At 38.3% G+C, this 17256-nt stretch overlaps 1 protein-coding gene and 1 long non-coding RNA gene across 3 annotated transcripts; one reads left to right on the forward strand and one right to left on the reverse strand.

Moving 5' to 3' along the window:
* The first annotated feature begins 2691 nt into the window (after window positions 1-2691).
* On the forward strand, window positions 2692-6395 carry vma21 (vacuolar ATPase assembly factor VMA21). Its single transcript, XM_008419911.3, has 3 exons — window positions 2692-2884; window positions 3083-3192; window positions 5505-6395. The coding sequence occupies exons 1-3, from the start codon at window positions 2823-2825 to the stop codon at window positions 5642-5644; spliced, it is 312 nt and encodes a 103-aa protein (XP_008418133.1). The 5' UTR covers window positions 2692-2822; the 3' UTR covers window positions 5645-6395.
* A 1093-nt stretch (window positions 6396-7488) lies between these two features.
* On the reverse strand, window positions 7489-16217 carry LOC145553038 (uncharacterized). 2 transcript variants are annotated; one of them, XR_014089215.1, is made up of 4 exons: window positions 15227-16217; window positions 10767-10902; window positions 9637-9680; window positions 7489-8703 (listed from the first exon to the last, which is right to left on the reverse strand). It is a non-coding gene; the product is annotated as an uncharacterized LOC145553038 (long non-coding RNA). The 2 variants fall into 2 exon arrangements; XR_014089214.1 differs by lacking the exon at window positions 15227-16217 and having other exon boundaries at window positions 10767-11230.
* Window positions 16218-17256: the final 1039 nt, after the last annotated feature.

Consider the following 17256-nt stretch of genomic DNA (forward strand, 5'->3'; position numbering starts at 1 on the left):
CATGTGAGTGAGAGCAATCAACAGAGTAGTAAATGCCTAATCCACCCAAGAAAGACTGCATTAAAGCTGAAATGTAACAGAAACAAAGTAAAGTATAGGCATCTGAAGCTGATAGACAGAAAACAAAAGGAGATTTTATTTGAAAAAATAAATAACAGGCTGTGAAACACAAAGCCGTGTGTCGCACAGCTGCAGGTCAGGGACTACATTTCCAACATCTCATTTCCCTTTCTTTTGTGCGAGCTGCATGTCGACATTCAGTCGCTCCGCGCTGCTTCTCTTGCAGGTCAAAATCGACCCTGCCACTCATGATGAATGGAGGTGAATGAGGCGTGATGCATTTAAGTTATAAACCCCAAATAAACACGGAAAGCGATGTTAAATGCTGAAAGCCGTGTCTCCTTGGTTGAAAGTGTGCATCATCGTTGAGAACAAAATGGGCAGAAACAGAAAATTATTTTTCGGATTGTTCCTGTTTGTTCATCCAGCAACATGGCTGACGAATGATATGATTCACCGTGACAGCCCTTCCTGTCTCCAGAGCCTGTGATGTTCTGGGCGTTTTTTTGTTGTTTTTTTTGCCATTACTAACACACAAGTGAAATTGCTTCACAAAGCAAAATGATTATTTTGAACACACCCCAATGAATTGTTCCTCCTGCGTTTGGTTGGCCCCTTTAAAGAGTCTTTTCGAATTAAGTGTGTTTTGGGCAACCTGCTGAGCGTCGGATCACGGAGCGTGAAGCCAACTGGAGCAGAAAGGGTCACTCTGAGAGGCTCTGCTTGGGAGACATCAGCCCTGAAACGCAGCCGGCGCACCGACACGAAGCGCACAGCTTGCATGGAACAGATTAAATGACTTCACTTCTGAGGCTCAGCAAGAAAGGACTCGTTATTCGTGTGGAGCAAGAGCACTAGCATGTTCTCTGATGAGGATGATCTAATGTTAATCTTTTATCATTCAGTTCTAGTTTGTGTCACATTTTCAGAATATTTCTCATATATGTATATTTGTTTCCATTGCTTCAATATGTAATTTTTGTTAAGCAGCTACAGTGCTGCTCATCAATCTGTTAAAAGTTATGAAGTCATTTCCAAGTAAGTCTGAGTTTTGTTCGCCAATTGGGCCAGAAAGCTAAACTCCTCCAAGGTCACACACCAGACAACTTCACTGGTGCTTGGAAGATTAAATGGTAAGAGACAACAGTGATTGGAAAGGTATTTTTAATCTAACTCGGACTGAATGTGTAGGGTTGTTGTCAGACTGGAAACCAAATCTGCACCAGTGCATTGACAAGACTGGAGTATGTAACTTTTATTTAAAAAAAAAAAAAAAAACCTGGGACCTGACACAATGGGAAAATGTTCAAGAGATGGAGAAACGTCTGTAAATACTGCATATCTCTGGCTGAGAAGATCCTTAGATACAAAGATAAAATTTGACGTCCTTTGAATTTAAAATGGAGAAAAAATATATATCAAGTTATGGCATGTTTGGAAAGTCAGTCAGGAGCCCCCACCTAATAATAAAACCAACAAAAAAACAAACTCTCTAGTCTAAAAATAACAGCATCCCAGCTTGCTTTTTAAATTTGCATATGAACTAACCGCAAGACCCCTGAAACAAACTCCTTTGGACAGCAGGGGAAAAAAGTGGAGACATTTTTCCTATATTGCCCAGAGTCATGTCTGAGGAAAAATAAACACACTTCACCAGCATAAACATCTTATCCTAAAAGTCAGAGTTGTGGAAGGATGATGATTTGGCTTATTTTTAGCCCAGAAACCTTGGCTCTTGGGATTTACGTGTCATTTGTGTTTTCCTGCATGCAAGGACAACAAACATGTTCAATTGCTAAATTAAAGTGGAGCTAACTATGTAAGTTGTTATACTTTATCGAGTTATACTCTATTAAATTTCTAGGAAGCTGGAGTCTGCGAAGCTCTCCGTTAAAAAAATGGCAAAAATATCTCAGTTTTATTCTGGATAAGATAATTTTTGTAAGATATTAATAAATACGGTTTTCAAATGAATTATATTAAATTTAATTCAATTCATTTATATAGCTCCAACTTACAAAAAAAGTTATTTTAATTTAATCACACATAAATTCCATTTGATCCTATCAAACAGTGCAATAACAACATCAGGTTTTTTTCTGACCAGAGTAGCTTCATCCACGTATTTGTTCTTTTACTTTTAAGTAGTTTCATGTGACCTTGATTGTATGTTCATAGTTCTGTGTATACTTTGAATTTTCTACAGACATTTTACAAAATACTAAATTCATATCAAATTAAAAGCAATAAATTGATATGATATCAGACAGTGATATCAGACAAATATTACTGTCTGATATTTTTGCATACATTTTGCCCATTTGGTGAAAGATCAAAGTCTGTAAACAAATTCAGGTCCAGCTTTTTATTTCAAGATGATGAACGTTGTTGCGTGTCTTTCAATTGTAAGAAGAATGAAAAGCCTTATTCTCCAGATTCTAGATATAAAGTATACAGGAAGTTTCCTGGTGAAATTTAAAAGAAAATGTCAGAACATATTAGCTGCACTCTTCTTATTCTAGGAACTGTGCCATACCGTAGGCCAGAATCATAAATTTGCGCTCATTCACAGATTTTATGTCTTCATAAGGAGAGTCTGACATCGCGAGACTTGTTGACGACAAAATCTAAGCGACGTCACGGTCTCGTGACTTATTCCGGAAGAAGGGGATTCATAACAACACGAACGAGAGTAAAACACCAAGGAAAGGCTTAAATTCTCCCCCGTTTCCACCCTTTTCTCTCCTCTCATCGACGCAGAGATGGACGGCTCAGTCCGAGCATCGTCAGACTCGTCTGCTGGACCTCCACCGTATTTTAGAGGGTGAGGAAGCAGCCTGAACAGACAGGCAGCAGGGGGGATGTGCGTAGCCGAGCTCCCTGTTAGATATGTCGTAAATCCTGCACCGCATTGTTATCCATGGCCGAAGGACAAAGCCACATCAATAGCAGCGGTGTTAAATCTAACAGTAGCTCGGCTGTGTTCGCTTCTGTTGGATAATGTGAACTTTTGCCCCTGCAGAAATGAAGGCTCCTTGGTCTCTGCCCTGAAGACTCTGCTGTTCTTCACGATCCTCATGGTGACGCTGCCCATTGGATTGTATTTCGCAACCAAGGCTTACATCTTTGAGGGTAAAATTCATTAGTTTGTCACCACTTTTTCTGTGTTCAGTTTGTGTATTATTCAGCAATTTGGATAGAAACGACGAGACTTCTGCAGACTGTCTTTTTGCATGTTATTTGATGGCTTTTTGGGGTAGGCCCTTTCCATGAATCCACACACAGTATTACTGTGTTACTTTAATGCATATAAAAGTAACTTCTATGATGCAGCAGTGGCGTAATCTAGATGAAATAAGACACAATAGACAGTAAGTACTGCTAATAAATAGCTTGAATCTTCAGATATTTATATTTAAGTATATTTGACATTTTTGGAAATGTTGCGTGAACCATTTTCTACGCTCTTATATCTTTTAATACCCAGGCAGCTTCAGTTTATACCAACTGTTTTCATACACTGAATAAAAAGGCATAGTTTTTTCTCACTGCCTGATATTCCACCAGATTAAATCTTTCTTGTTTTAGGTCAGTTATGATCATCAAAATGATCTCTATTTGCTAAGTGTCAGCACAATTAGAGCGCAACTTTTTGTTGCTTTCTCAACAATCTGAACTTTATATACTATACTTTTAAATAAGCCAGAAAAGCCCAGGTAATGAAGCCATTGCACTTTAAGCTTTTGACTGAACAACATTTTGAGTTTAAGAGAAATACATCTCTGGATATATTTTAGAATAGAATAAGAATGTGCTTTATTGTCCCACAGTAGGAAAATTCAGCAACTATTAGCAGCAAGTTAAGAACAAGAGACTGTGCAATGGTGGTAACACCTTAAACGTACTTCATCATTATGTGGCGTCATGGATAAAAATCAAACCAACACCGACAAGATAATTGCGGACCACCACAAGCCTGGTTTATCCTTGGATACAATTGTTTTAAATGCCTGAAGATGTCACATTAATGTTTTTAAACAATTACATATAGATACAAACACATTCAGGCCATTCAGGGTGTGATGGATTCTCCGTCCGTCATCTAAACATGCTTGTCCTCGTGGGGTCGCCAGGGGTTCTGCTGCCTACCTCCAGCAGATGTGGTCATTAGTGTGTGACCGAAACAGCCTGCGGATCCGACTCAGTTCTACCCGTTTTGTCAGGATTGATGCGCCAAAATTTCAGCAAACCAAGCCAGTGAAAGGACGCCCGCAATGTTTGACCTGCACTGAACAGCTAAAAAGAGGATGCAAACTTTTACTTTAAGGCAGGGGTGTCAAACTCCAGTCCTCGAGGGCCAGTGTCCTGCAACTTTTAGAAGTGCCTCTGCTGCACCACACCTGAATAGAATAATTAGGTCATTAGCAAGGCTCTGGAGAACTGAGGAGGTAATTAAGCCATTTGATTCAGGTGTTTTGTACCTGTGGCACATCTAAAAACTGCAGGACAGCGGCCCTTCAGGACTGGAGTTTGACACCCATGCTTTAAGGAAAGCAGAAATAAAAACAAACGTATAATTCACCAAATATAAATGCTTTTGATCATTCTAACAAACAGGATTTAATGTCAGTGAGAACAAAAAGGTTCCCTTTTTCTACAGTGAATGTAAATGTCTGGTTTCAACTGTTATGCACCCTAATATATTAATTTATTAAGCATTTTGGAATTGCAGAATAACAGCATAAATGCAGGTAGTGACACCTAAAACAGCAATGAGGTAAATAAAATGAATGAGAGCAAGCAATAAAAACTAAAAGAATCTGAGTTTGGTATCCATCTAAGTCCCTAAGAAGGGACTTCAGCACAAAAAAAGAAAAGAAAGTGCTCCCTGAGTCTGCATCACTTTTCATTTTCCACAAGGGCTTTAAACAGGGCTATGCTCATTTAAAATAAAATTTGACTGTAGAAATGACATATACAGTAGAACCCTATGTTTCTCACTTCTTTTCTTTTTGACATCTGCTAATGAAGATCAATTGACTTTTCTCTGAATGAGGTTTTTCTAAACCTCAGAAAACCATTTGAAGTTCCAGATTTAAGGCTAAAGTCAGAATAACTTTGGGGGGAATTTTGAAACTGATCCAAACACCAGGGCAGAGCTGCATTTCTGAACAGACTTTTCTAATTTGCAAGAAACAATAAAAATTCTTATTGAACAAACAAGATTATACAGATGTTTTCTTTTATTTACCCACTTCAATCTGTTGTTTCGCACTAATCTCCATGCTGAAGTTTCCTGTTCAGGAATTTTGAAGAAAGAAAACCATGACATTTTTAGACTTTTGGCCATAACTTTTTAACATGTTATGCATGTATGCATTCTTTGTAATGAAGTAAGATCACCAAGACATTTTTAGCATTAATCCACTGTCTCCTCCTCTCAGGTTCGATGAAGATGTCGAGCTCTGACAGCTACTTCTATGCAGCCATCGTAGCCGTGCTCGCCGTGCACGTGGTCTTGGCTCTGTTTGTTTACGTCGCCTGGAACGAAGGCTCGCCTAAAAGCAAGGGCAAACATGATTAAGGCGTACCCTTATCAACTTCTGAGGCCGCTGGAGATGGTCAGACTGCAGGCAGGGATCCACAGTCCTGTCTCCCGCGGGCATCAACACTCACTGCTGCACCGTCTACCAACCAGACAAGTCGTCAGGGGGAATCTGGCTTGGCTCAGGCTTTGACCCCAGGGTTATAAGCAGGAAGTAGTGTATTTTCCTTGACGCAGGGGTGGAAAGACCGCAGGGTGCAATTTTGTTGCCAGGCCCCAGCAGGCATAATTTTGTCCCCCCCCCTCTCTTCCCTCTCACACAAAATGATTCTTTTTGTTGACTGAGAACAGTTTTTGAAACAATTTGTCCTCAGATGCCTTTTGATTTTGGGCTCTTGAGTCTCTCCACATAAAGTGTTTATGTCAGAATTCATCTGCACAGCATGTTTTTGTTTTTATTTAATTTGAGTTTGATCAATTTTTAATCAAGAAAACAACTGATTACTCTGTCCTGAATTTTCAGTCCTTGTCCGAATACATCAACATTTTCCTTCTGTATTTTGGAACAAAGTTATCCTGGTGTCTCATTTGTTAAAATCACCTCATCTCTCCGTTTCCTTCCGTCGCTCATTTGAAAGTGTTTGTCCGCTGTAGTGAGGTGATGTTGTAAAACATGCATTAGAAATTGTTGCTTTTTACTTAAACGAGTCCTGGAGATGTTACGTAATGTTGGTGTAATACTAGTAGGGTTTGTTGAATTGCTCAAATAAAGTTTGAAGCTTTTACTTTTTGCATGTTTTCTTATTCTATGTCATTAAATTTCACTAACATTTGAGATTTTGTATTGAAATTATTTGGTATGTTTTCTTATTATTCTCATGGGAATCTGCAACGCTCAGTTAAAGGGACAGTAATTCATATCTTACCTACCTCTTAAGGCATCTTCTTTGGGCTACAGGTGTAATTATTCCTTTTCCAGGTCAGAAATTATTTGCTGCCACCTAGACCTCACTGCAGCTCAGTTACCGGCCTCTTTAATAGGCACTCTCTGCTAATACCAGGCTGAAAGTACCACTAATACTTTCAGACCTTTATATCTCTTTTCTTTATGGCATTGATTCAACAAGTTGTCAGAAACCTTCCTCTATTTTTTGCTTTACTAGTTTATTGATAGCTCAAGAGTTGTTGCAGATTTATTCACAGGACGTCCGTGATAGGTTTCTTATTTGTATACCTTATTTGAGCCTTAGGAACCTATACACCTGTAGGCAGGTTTATATTGCTGATAGAAACAGGAAAAGTGATTATGATCAAAGTAACTACCTAAAGAAAAAAAAGACATTAAATAGTAAGACAAGATTCACATGAATTGCTGTAATATTTTGCGTTTCACACCATTTTACTTTATTTTGACTCCTGGAATGTCCTGTTTTCAAATCATGTTTCACACAGGAAGGTCACTGGAGGCGCACCCTGTCCAACCGCTGCTTCCTGTGAAAATTTTTATTCACTTGTGTTAAAATATAAGAGCCTTGTTAAAAAAAAGAAAAGAAAAAGGAACCAGTTTGTGGTTAAATAAAAAAAAAAACCACACAAACCATGTCTATGGATTCACAAAAACCCTTCTATCTTTTAAAGGATCTGCTGATTAAAATCTTGGGTGAACTTTTTTTAGGTCTGCGCGTGATGAACAAGCTGTACCACCTCAAGAGGCATCGACTTTCTTCCCCCAGCATCTGTTTGAGCAAGCCTGAAAAAGCAACCGCACAAATATCAGTCCTGTGTTTGTGAGATTTGACTTTCTGACACTGGCTTTCTGACAGTGATTATCCCACAAGCATATTCAACTGTCACAACATTAACAAACACGCCAGGCAGTAATCTAGTGCTGCATAAAAATAACTTTTATTCACGCCCAAAATGGATTAGGTCAAAAGAAAAATGAGGAGGGGAAAAAAATTCTAATAATTCAGAATTAAAAAGTACATTTAACTTTCACACAAAATTCCATCCATCCATTTTCTGTACACTCTTGTCCCTCATTGGGGTCAGGAGGGTTACTGGTGCCTATCTCCAGCTATCGTTCCAGGTGATAGGCGGGGGTCACCCTGGACAGGTTGCAGGGCAATACAGAGACACACAGGACAAACAGCCATGCACACACACCTAGGGAGAATTTAGACAGACCAATTAACCTGACAGTCATGTTCTTGGACGGTGGGAAGAAACTGGAGTAAAGGTGCATGCGTAGGGAGAACATGCAAACTCCATGCAGAAAGACCGGGTCCAGGAATCGAACCCAGAACCGTCGTGCTGCAAGCCAACAGCTCTATCAACTGCACCACTGTGCAGCCTCACACAAAATTATCCCAGTTTTTCTGGCCTGCAGAAAAACTGCAGTGGAATGAATCAATTGAGTCGTGATAACAACACAATCTTTCAAGAGTCCATGAGATGCTTTATTAAGTTGAGCAGAGGGTTGCAGTTGTCACATGGTGGCAGCAAATGGTCAGCCTGTTCCTGTATCCCCATAAGGAGGCCGAGAGGAGCGCAGACAAATCTGATGCCATAATGACATTTTCTGCATCGGAAACCATGACAGCAGCTGACTTCAGTTCATCTCCCCCACTCTCCTCGTCTTTGGAGCCCCTCTACTTTCCTCTTGCGCCGTTTTTTAATAGACTTTACTTTGTACGTCCACATCAACATTAAAAACGCTCAAAAAATGTGTACAATACCATGTTTAAAGTTTTTAAGACATTTACTGAACAAAAGCTACAAACATTATGTTCTAAATTTCAAGCCTTGATAGAGACACAATACCTGGCCTGATGCAGTGACTCAATCAGCCTCACTTAGTCTTTTACAAAAATGTTTCAAAAAACAGCCCAACATAAACTTATATAAAAACTGTATTACAAACAGTCAATGGCAGAAAACAATATTACACAGAAAACTTTGTAAAATGGTCAAACTGCAGAAAAACAAAAAGGAAATTAATACTTTGTAATACAAAAAAGAAAAAGCAACATCCTGGAAGGACAGCAACATTAGAGGATTTACTTGCAGGTTCCCACGTATCATCCCAGATTTGTCCGCTAGAAAAGAAGAACAATAAAATCAGAATGTGGATTTTTTAAGCTATAAGATTCACAAATCTCTTTCTAAGACGTATACCTGACTTTAAAAACGAGGTTATGTAGCCAAAGTATTTTCCACCCAAATGCCAGCTAGTACTTGTCTTGTCCCAAAGATACAATATTATCTTGACTTAGATTATATTGATAAACTGACTGCACAGTCATTTTTACCACTACACAAACAATGAAATTTTCTCATAGTGCTTCAGTTTCTTAGAAAAGTCTAAAAATCAAAACAGAAAAAAGTGAGTTTCAGATTTAATTTCCACCTTATATGAATTATAAAAGGCACAGTTAAATATTTTCTAGAAACATAGTGCCTTTTCATAATACAATCAAGTAACTGTAACAACCTTCAGTTGTTATAAAAAGTGTTGCACATATCAAACATGACTTGAAATGTCACTTTGCCATTTACACACTTTAAATTGTGGACCTCAGGAAGAGTAGCCACGTTTAAGGCAATGGCTACTGGAGATACAAATAAACCCCCTTTAAAATGGGTCTCTGTCTCTTTAAGAAGCGCCTGCTCTTCTGACACTCTGCCTTCAGAATGTCACCTCAACATCACTCCTCCATTAAGTATTTACAGCCATTCTTAGTAGCCTTGGACTGAGAAGCAATCCCTAACATGAGCTCAGCAGACGGGGTGTTCCACTAGGTGTTTGCTAATTGCTGCTGCCACTAGTCTTAAGGGGTTGCATCGGGGAGGTACGAGGGAGGTATGCTTTGTCAGGCGTTATCTCAGCTAGAGTCAGAAAAGTCACAAAAAGTTTGATAACATTATAACATGATATACATCTAATGAAAAAGTTGATTTTCCATTTTGTTTCCCCCAGAAATAGCAAAATATTTGTAAGTGCAACAACAACAAAAAAAAACACTTCTCACCAAGCAGAGCATGGCAACCAATAAATTTTTACTTAATCTTTTTCCTAGACAGAACATAAAACAAATGAGAAATTAATTAATTAAAGCAATCATCAGAAAGCAAATCCATAAAGTTTCTAAAATGCTTAAGCGTTGAAGCAGTTTTCACACATTATTGAAGAACAATAAGTGTTGAATCATAGGCTATCTTTGAAAAGTCCAAATAATCCCCAAATCAACATTACTTTGCTGATAAACGGTCTAATTATGATATTTGGAGTTCTATTTCTATGTTTCTGTGCAAATGCTGACTTTTTGTGTGAATTTGTTTCGCCCGAAGATGTTGTGACTTATGTGGTATAAGTACTACTGATTCCTGTTGTAATGCCCCTTTTTATCCTCATAAAAAATAAAGATAAATAGAAAAGAAGAAAAGTAGTCTGGTAGGTCAGTAATTAAAACAGGAACACCTTCTGTCTACTACATTTCCGCCAACCTAAATAACAAGAAAAGGGAAAAAAAAAAACAATTCTAAAAACAAAATAAGAAATAAAGTCAAAGCGTGTACACTAGAAAACTGAAAACTTGTGTGGTGACTTTCATATTTTATAATCCTTCTAAACTTTACTCTTCTTTACATGGATTTACACGTTTTCTCAAATTAGGTCAGAGGTTGATATTAATTTTAACCACTTTACAATGGCCACAGAAATGGAAACTAAGCCCAAAACAAGTTTTCTTTGCTTATAAATGGTCTATATAGGTTTTCTGTTTCTGAGAATTTTGACATTTTAGTGCTGGACTCCTTAAGTCTTTAGTTAGGTTTTCTTCTGGGTTCGATTCCGGGCCTGGGATCTTTCTGTATGGAGTTTGCATGTTACCCTGTGCATGGTAGGTTTTCTCCGGGTACTCCTGCTTCCTCCCATTGTCCAAAAACATGACTGTCAGGTTAATTGGTCTCTCCAAATTTTCGCTAAATGTGAGTGTGTGTGTGTGCATGGTTATGTGTCCTGTCTGTCTCTGTGTTGCCCTGCGACAGACTGGCAACCTGTCCTAGGTGTACCCCGCCTCTCGCCCCAAATGTCCACTGGAGATAGGCACCAGCAGCCCTCCTGACCACACTAGGGACAAGGGTGTAAGAAAATGTGTACCCTGACTTAAGGAGATGGCTTGGGCAGCAGATGACATGATTGCAGGTGTTGCTGATCTATGGGGGGAGACAGATGACGGAGTGGGAAGAGAGGAAGCTGGAGAGGTGCTTCTGGGTCTTTTCTTCTTCTGAAAAGACTGGGAGGATGGGACAACAGGATGAGAAACAGGAACAAGATCAAGCACTATCACAGTCTCTTCCTGGATCTCGGGTATCATCATTGGATACCCCAGGCTGCTCCTCAGCTTTGGTCTCTGTCTGTTCACAGATCAGGTTCTCAGCTCTTTATTTCTCTTCATGTGGCTTGCAATTGCAATAAATAACATAAACAGGAGGAAAGAACTTTTCCTGTGCTGATGCAAGTTTGTTTTTAATTTAAGTAAAGGACCTAGCTGCAATCGGTGTATTCAGACGGGGTTCATAAACAAAACTTTAAAGATCATCACAGCCTAGGGGCACTGATGTTTTTAGCAACCCTCCAATTTTACAAAGCGACATAAACAAGCATGACTATAAATACTATTATGTGACTCTATCATGGCTAATTGAATATATAAACCACAGGTACAGTGTACAGCAGTGTTTCTCAACCTTATTCGGGCCAGTGCCACCTGTCCATTATCCAGGTCCCTCACCGCCCCATCAAAGAATTTGTAGGCTACTTTGCACTAAATATTATTTTATTGTTAACATTACTATCATTATTGTTGTTGTTTTGATTTTTATGGTTGTTTCTGTATTTATCATCAAAAATAATTTCCCAGAAAAAAGCCATGTGAAAAGAAATTATTTAGGCCTCATGAATCATTTGCTGTTTTACTTTTTTAATAAATATTTCTTGATTCATATCAATTGTTGAATGATGGTGAGAAGAATCAACATAAAGACCAGCCAAAGCAATAAATCAAGTTCATGATCTGTCAAAAACATATACATTTGTCTGTATTTTTTAACAAAAGCTGCAAATCTCACAGTTTTTTGTGATGTTTCTTCATAGCTGCAGGAAGCACTTCATGAAACATACAGTTTATGTTCGTATAATAACATAATTATTTATTCTTTTAAAAAAACTAACAGATTGCTTATAACAGACCTGGGTTAAATTGTATCTGCTGAATGGTTTTATTAATCTCTCTCAGCTAGACGCGTTTTCTTTAAGACGGTGAACAGTGAGGCAAAAATGATTGCAAAAAATTTTAATGTGATGCTGTGCCAACTTTTTTTACAGGCCTTTTACTGTGATCGACTCAGTTGCTATTAACAACACAAATTTTAGCCTTTGCTTTGTAAATCTACAGTCAAATAGACTTGTAAACTGAAATGCTGTGTTTTCAGAAGCTGTGGTTTACAGTGCATCTGTGGTTTGGGTCCACAAGCCCGCTTCTTTGTCCTAATATGGAATTTAACACATCGTAATTCTTTTTCCGATATAAAATGTTGTGGATGGCCTTAAAAATAATCCCTTAAATTACACATTGCAGCAGGGCAAATGTGCTGTCTGAAGGTTTGGGGCTAATTTTATTGTAGTTTTGTGGTTTGATTAGGCTGAACATAATACAAAATGTAAGGAGAAAGCTGAATTCAGTGAAAATGTTACTGGATAGTACCTCCTAATTCCTTTTTAAGCACTAAGTACTCAATTGCAATAAGAAAGGACTAAAGTTCCTGTTAAACTAAGGCTGTTTTATAAAAGTGATCATTTGTAATTGATATAATATTAAAGTATAGTTTAAACTAGCAAGAGATTCTACTTACATGTAACTTTCAAATTGCATTAAATTTACTTTTGATTAGCGATATCTTGTGGTAAAGTGCCAAACTGCAACCGACTGAATACTGTTCACTTCTCTTTCCAAACATCTGACAATTATTCAGTTCCTTCAGTAGAGAAAAAAATGCACTATGAAAGACATAAAATTGTTCTGTCTTATGGGTTGTGGTTAATTGTCTTTGAATGCTATAAACCTGAATCACTGCTTAGTTTAAGGCTGGTTGGATTCCAGTATTGTTCTCTTATCTCAAGGGCAAAACATTAGCAAGGTAAACAGCCAGTATGACTTGCATAGATGGGATGATGTGAAAAAATCTTTACAGTTCTAATATTTTATTCTGTTTTTGCTTTTATGTCACATTTAAATGTATAAAGCTATCAAACAAATTATCCAACTCCTAAATCTTTGTTTTGTTTTTGCAAAACACTGCCTCAATACTTCAATGGCTAAAACTACTTGCAGATACTCTTTGACCCAGTTCTGGTGTGCATACATGCAGTCCTGATACTTTGACACACACAAGAATAATTTACTTTGTGCAGAGCGTGAGAAGTCATTGGTGATAAGTTATGTGCAGAAACACGCTGGACGGCATTTTAATGCGTCCGTCTACATTGTGTTCTGTGTGCCAGGAGTGAAGACTCACTCTATGGGGTGAGTCTTCACTCACCCAATGATTGGGTTGATCCATAGAGTGGGTGGATCGAAAAAACTGCGGCTGATCAAACACACACACTCCGCATTGATCCGAATGAACCTCCAAGCCACCTTTGATTCGAATGAAGTCAGTGCTTGGACGAATGTATGCGCGTTGGTGCAGAGGGCGTTCCAGTTCTTCGCGTTAATTCCCAAACATTTCAAGCCTCATTTACACAAGGAATGTAAGCAAAGAATTCATTTTCAAATACACTCCAAATGTATAATAACTATTATGTTTAATAGTTATTATTAAACTATTATGTTATTATGTTTAATAACATAATAGTTATTAAACTATTATGTTTAATAATAGTTTTATTAAACATAATAGTTTAATAAAACTATTATGTTTTTAGGCTTAACTTTAATCAGTCAAACCGATTTGCTCAAGAATAAATGAAATATTTTAGTAAACCAAAATATTCCAACTAGATGTTACCTGACTTAATATCTGTATTTAACTGTCATTTGGGAAAGTCCAAATGAGTCAGGTGTTCTCCCGTGGTATGCTAAACCTGGACCAGCTGGCAGCAGGCGAGGGGAGCTGCGTGTTAATACAGCGGGAGCAGACGTCACCGAAAACGTCGAACAGATATTGCAATTAGGTGATGCACTGATGAACTGAGCAGAAATGTGAGATTTATATATCTACATTCTCGCCTACAAACATTGTTTACGTCATGTTGTGTCACGGCTGCTAAGCAGCATAACGCCGAGGTGGAGGCTAGGCAGCTAGCTGAAGGCTACAGCTTCTCTGCAATGCTCTCTGCCTTCACAGGACCCCTCTTCCGTAGACCGGGTCGTTTCTCAAGCCCATGAAAGAATGAGCTTGAAAGGATGCAGACCCTGAATTCGGACACAAAGCTCTAGTGGTCTGTAACACTTATTTTTATATATTTGTTTGCATCTCTTTTTTGTTTGCTGCGCGTTTGCACCTGTCGACCACCGTAGTATTTTAACGATTCTGTATTTTAGTTCTGCTGGGGTCCATATGGTTGTGTGTATTTGTTATAAGTTGAATTGTAATCACTGTTATGTGTAGAGTGTTAAGGGTTTCCCCTGTCTGACTGCTGACTTCCACTCACATGTGATGGACCTACATGTGGGCGACGGATCAGGGGAGCGGGAGGACCAGGACCGATGCTGATCTGACAGAACACCGGAAGAGCGGAGAGTTCAGTGTGTGTTAGCAGTGGAGCTATTTAGTTGTTTGTTAGAGCCACAGCTGCAACCTAAGGAATAGCAGCTCGCTCTTATTTCTCATAAATCCTGTTGGTGGTGCTACATCTGCGGTGTGTTGGCGTCATTACAGTATTTAACACTTTAAAAGGTAATTACAGGATTGAAAAGGTAAATGTCCAGTAAAATACTGGTATCTACAGATGTCAGCTTTTTAAAAAAAATTTTTTTTACCGTTTTTCTGAAAGAACGTACCAGCATTTTTTTTATCGTTCTGTCAGAAAAACGGTAGATTACCGTTCTTTCGAAAGAACGGTAAACTACTGGCAGCTATAAACGCCAGTATTTTACCGTTCTTTTAAAAAACGGTAAACTACTGGCAGCTATAGACGCCAGTATTTTACCGTTCTTTTAAAAAACGGTAAACTACTGGCAGCTATAGACGCCAGTATTTTACCGTTCTTTTAAAAAACGGTAAACTACTGGCAGCTATAGACGCCAGTATTTTACCGTTCTTTTAAAAAACGGTAAACTACTGGCAGCTATAGACGCGAGAAGTTTACCGTTCTTTCACAGTATCTATACCGTACTTGTGTAACCGGATCCTTTTCTGCGTTGTGCTGGTTATCAAGTGAATGGACCGTGACACAGTTTATCTTTCGAACAGATGATTCTCGGTTTATTTCTGACGAGAATACAAAGACAAAACAACCGTGTTAAAGGCTGCCCGCTCCAAGTCCTCTCCCGCAGGACAACATGACACCTCTCACAACTTACAAAAAAGCTAAATAGACATTTTTGTACAACATACCTGACGAGAATACAAAGACAAAACAACCATGTTAAAGGCTGCCCGCTCCAAGTCCTGCACAAAACAAAAGTATATAACAAAAATTAACTTAATAGATCTATAAATAAACTGAATGTATTTAGATGGAAAAATGAAAAGCACACACCTCTCCCGCAGGACAACATGACAAAAGGGGAGGGGCTAAGGAGCGCAAACAAGACAATACCACAGAAGAAGAAATAAAAAGGAGGGGCTTCCTACCTTGAAGTAACACGGTTAAAACAATGACAGAGGTGTTTCAGTAAGATAAAGAACAAGACAAATAATAAAAAAAAAGACATTTTGTGTAATTATAACAAAAGAGAATTACAACCAGGTTACACTTGCATTGACTGTAATCTGCTGTCAAGATTAATTACAGTACAGCTACTGTGCATTTACAGTAAACTTCTGGCATCTATAGCTGCCAGAATGTTACTGTAAATTTACTGTAAATTTATTTCTTAGAGTGTACGCAGCGCCCCTATTCCGGTAGCTTTTGCTAAAGTCTGCAGTTTCTCTTTGATGAATTATTTACATTTTTATACAATACGAGCTGTCTGAGAAACTCACATAGTTGATCTTTCATTTTCTTGGAAAAAAGATTTTTGTCACGTGATTGCAAGTAGTGGACTAATCGCCTGTAAAAGTCATTGCAGAATAAAGAATCGACTAGTCGTTGGTGCAACCTCTAATACATTAGCATTGTTAATAAATATAATGGTCATGGGATTGGGGTAAAATGCCAACTTGGCATTAAATTATCATAATTTACGAAATCAATGCAAAGTTGGCACTTTTAATTGACTTTTAATGCGACTTTTACAGCAACTTTGCATTAAATGTGTCATTATTAACCGAATTACAACTGTCAAACATTCATAAAGACTTCTTTATGTTCATGACAGATGTTATGTCATGTTTATGACAGTGTCATGTCAGTCTTATGCACACCCTCTAAAAAAAAATGACCACAAAGCAGTTAAGAAAATCATTTATCATATTTCACAAGGAATCCCATTGAAGATTTCATCCTTTATTAATGACAAGAAATGCAAAAATAATTTATCCAAAAGTCCATATCCATCACCTTGTGATGGTAGCGCCTAATTACAACACAGTACTAGTATTCTGTATGCTGTAATAACTAAACAAGTTCCTTAAAATCAATTCCCATTTTTGACAGACATAATCTTACAGTACCACCAATTTTCTTCCCTTGGATAGTTACTTTGTTTCTTTAGGTGCGAAAAAAGAACAAAAACACCACTACCTTCTGATAGTTACTTTCTTTACTTTCTCTCTTGGAGGTGAAAAATAATTAAAAATACCCACTATCTGCCTTTTAGTTACTTTCTTTCATTAAAAATGAAAAATGATTAAAAATACCCACGAGCTGCCTTTTAGACACTATCTTTGGTTAAAGGTGAGGCAACACAGAAAGAGAAGCAGGCTAAGGCTCAAAACTGGTAGCAATTGGTAAGACAAAACTAATGACAGTCTTAAAAACCAGCGATCAGCCCGAAACCTGGGAGTAGTGATGGACTCTGTCCTGAACCTTCAGAGCCACATTAAGACGGTCACAAAGTCGGCCTTCTATCACCTGAAGAACATCTCTAGGATTAGAGGACTTAGCCGCATTGATTACCGCAACAGCGTCTTCACAGGTCTGACTAATAAATCAATCAAACAGCTGCAGCTGATCCAGAACGCTGCTGCTCGCATTCTGACTAAAACCAGGAAGATAGAGCACATAACACCAGTTTTAAAGTCCCTACACTGGCTCCCTGTAGCTCAGAGAATAGACTTTAAAATACTGATGTTAGTTTATAAATCACTGAACGTTTTAGCACCACAATACCTTAAAGATCTGTTATTGTTGTACCAACCGTCTAGACCCCTCAGATCTTCTGGTTCTGGTTCTGCTCTGCATCCCCAGAACCAGAACCAGACGAGGAGAAGCAGCATTCAGTTTCTATGCACCATAGATTTGGAACAAACGTCCAGAAAAC

The sequence above is a fragment of the Poecilia reticulata genome, chromosome 10 (genome assembly GCF_904066995.2).
Source record: "Poecilia reticulata chromosome 10, P_reticulata-male-v2, whole genome shotgun sequence".
NCBI classification, from domain to species: domain Eukaryota; kingdom Metazoa; phylum Chordata; class Actinopteri; order Cyprinodontiformes; family Poeciliidae; genus Poecilia; species Poecilia reticulata.

Coding starts and splice junctions, on each gene's coding strand:
- vma21 (XM_008419911.3), top strand. CDS start 2,823: ATGGACGGCTCAGTCCGAGCATCGTCAGACTCGTCTGCTGGACCTCCA. Junction 2,885..3,082: donor CCTCCACCGTATTTTAGAGG/GTGAGGAAGCAG, acceptor TTGCCCCTGCAG/AAATGAAGGCTCCTTGGTCT. Junction 3,193..5,504: donor CAAGGCTTACATCTTTGAGG/GTAAAATTCATT, acceptor TCCTCCTCTCAG/GTTCGATGAAGATGTCGAGC.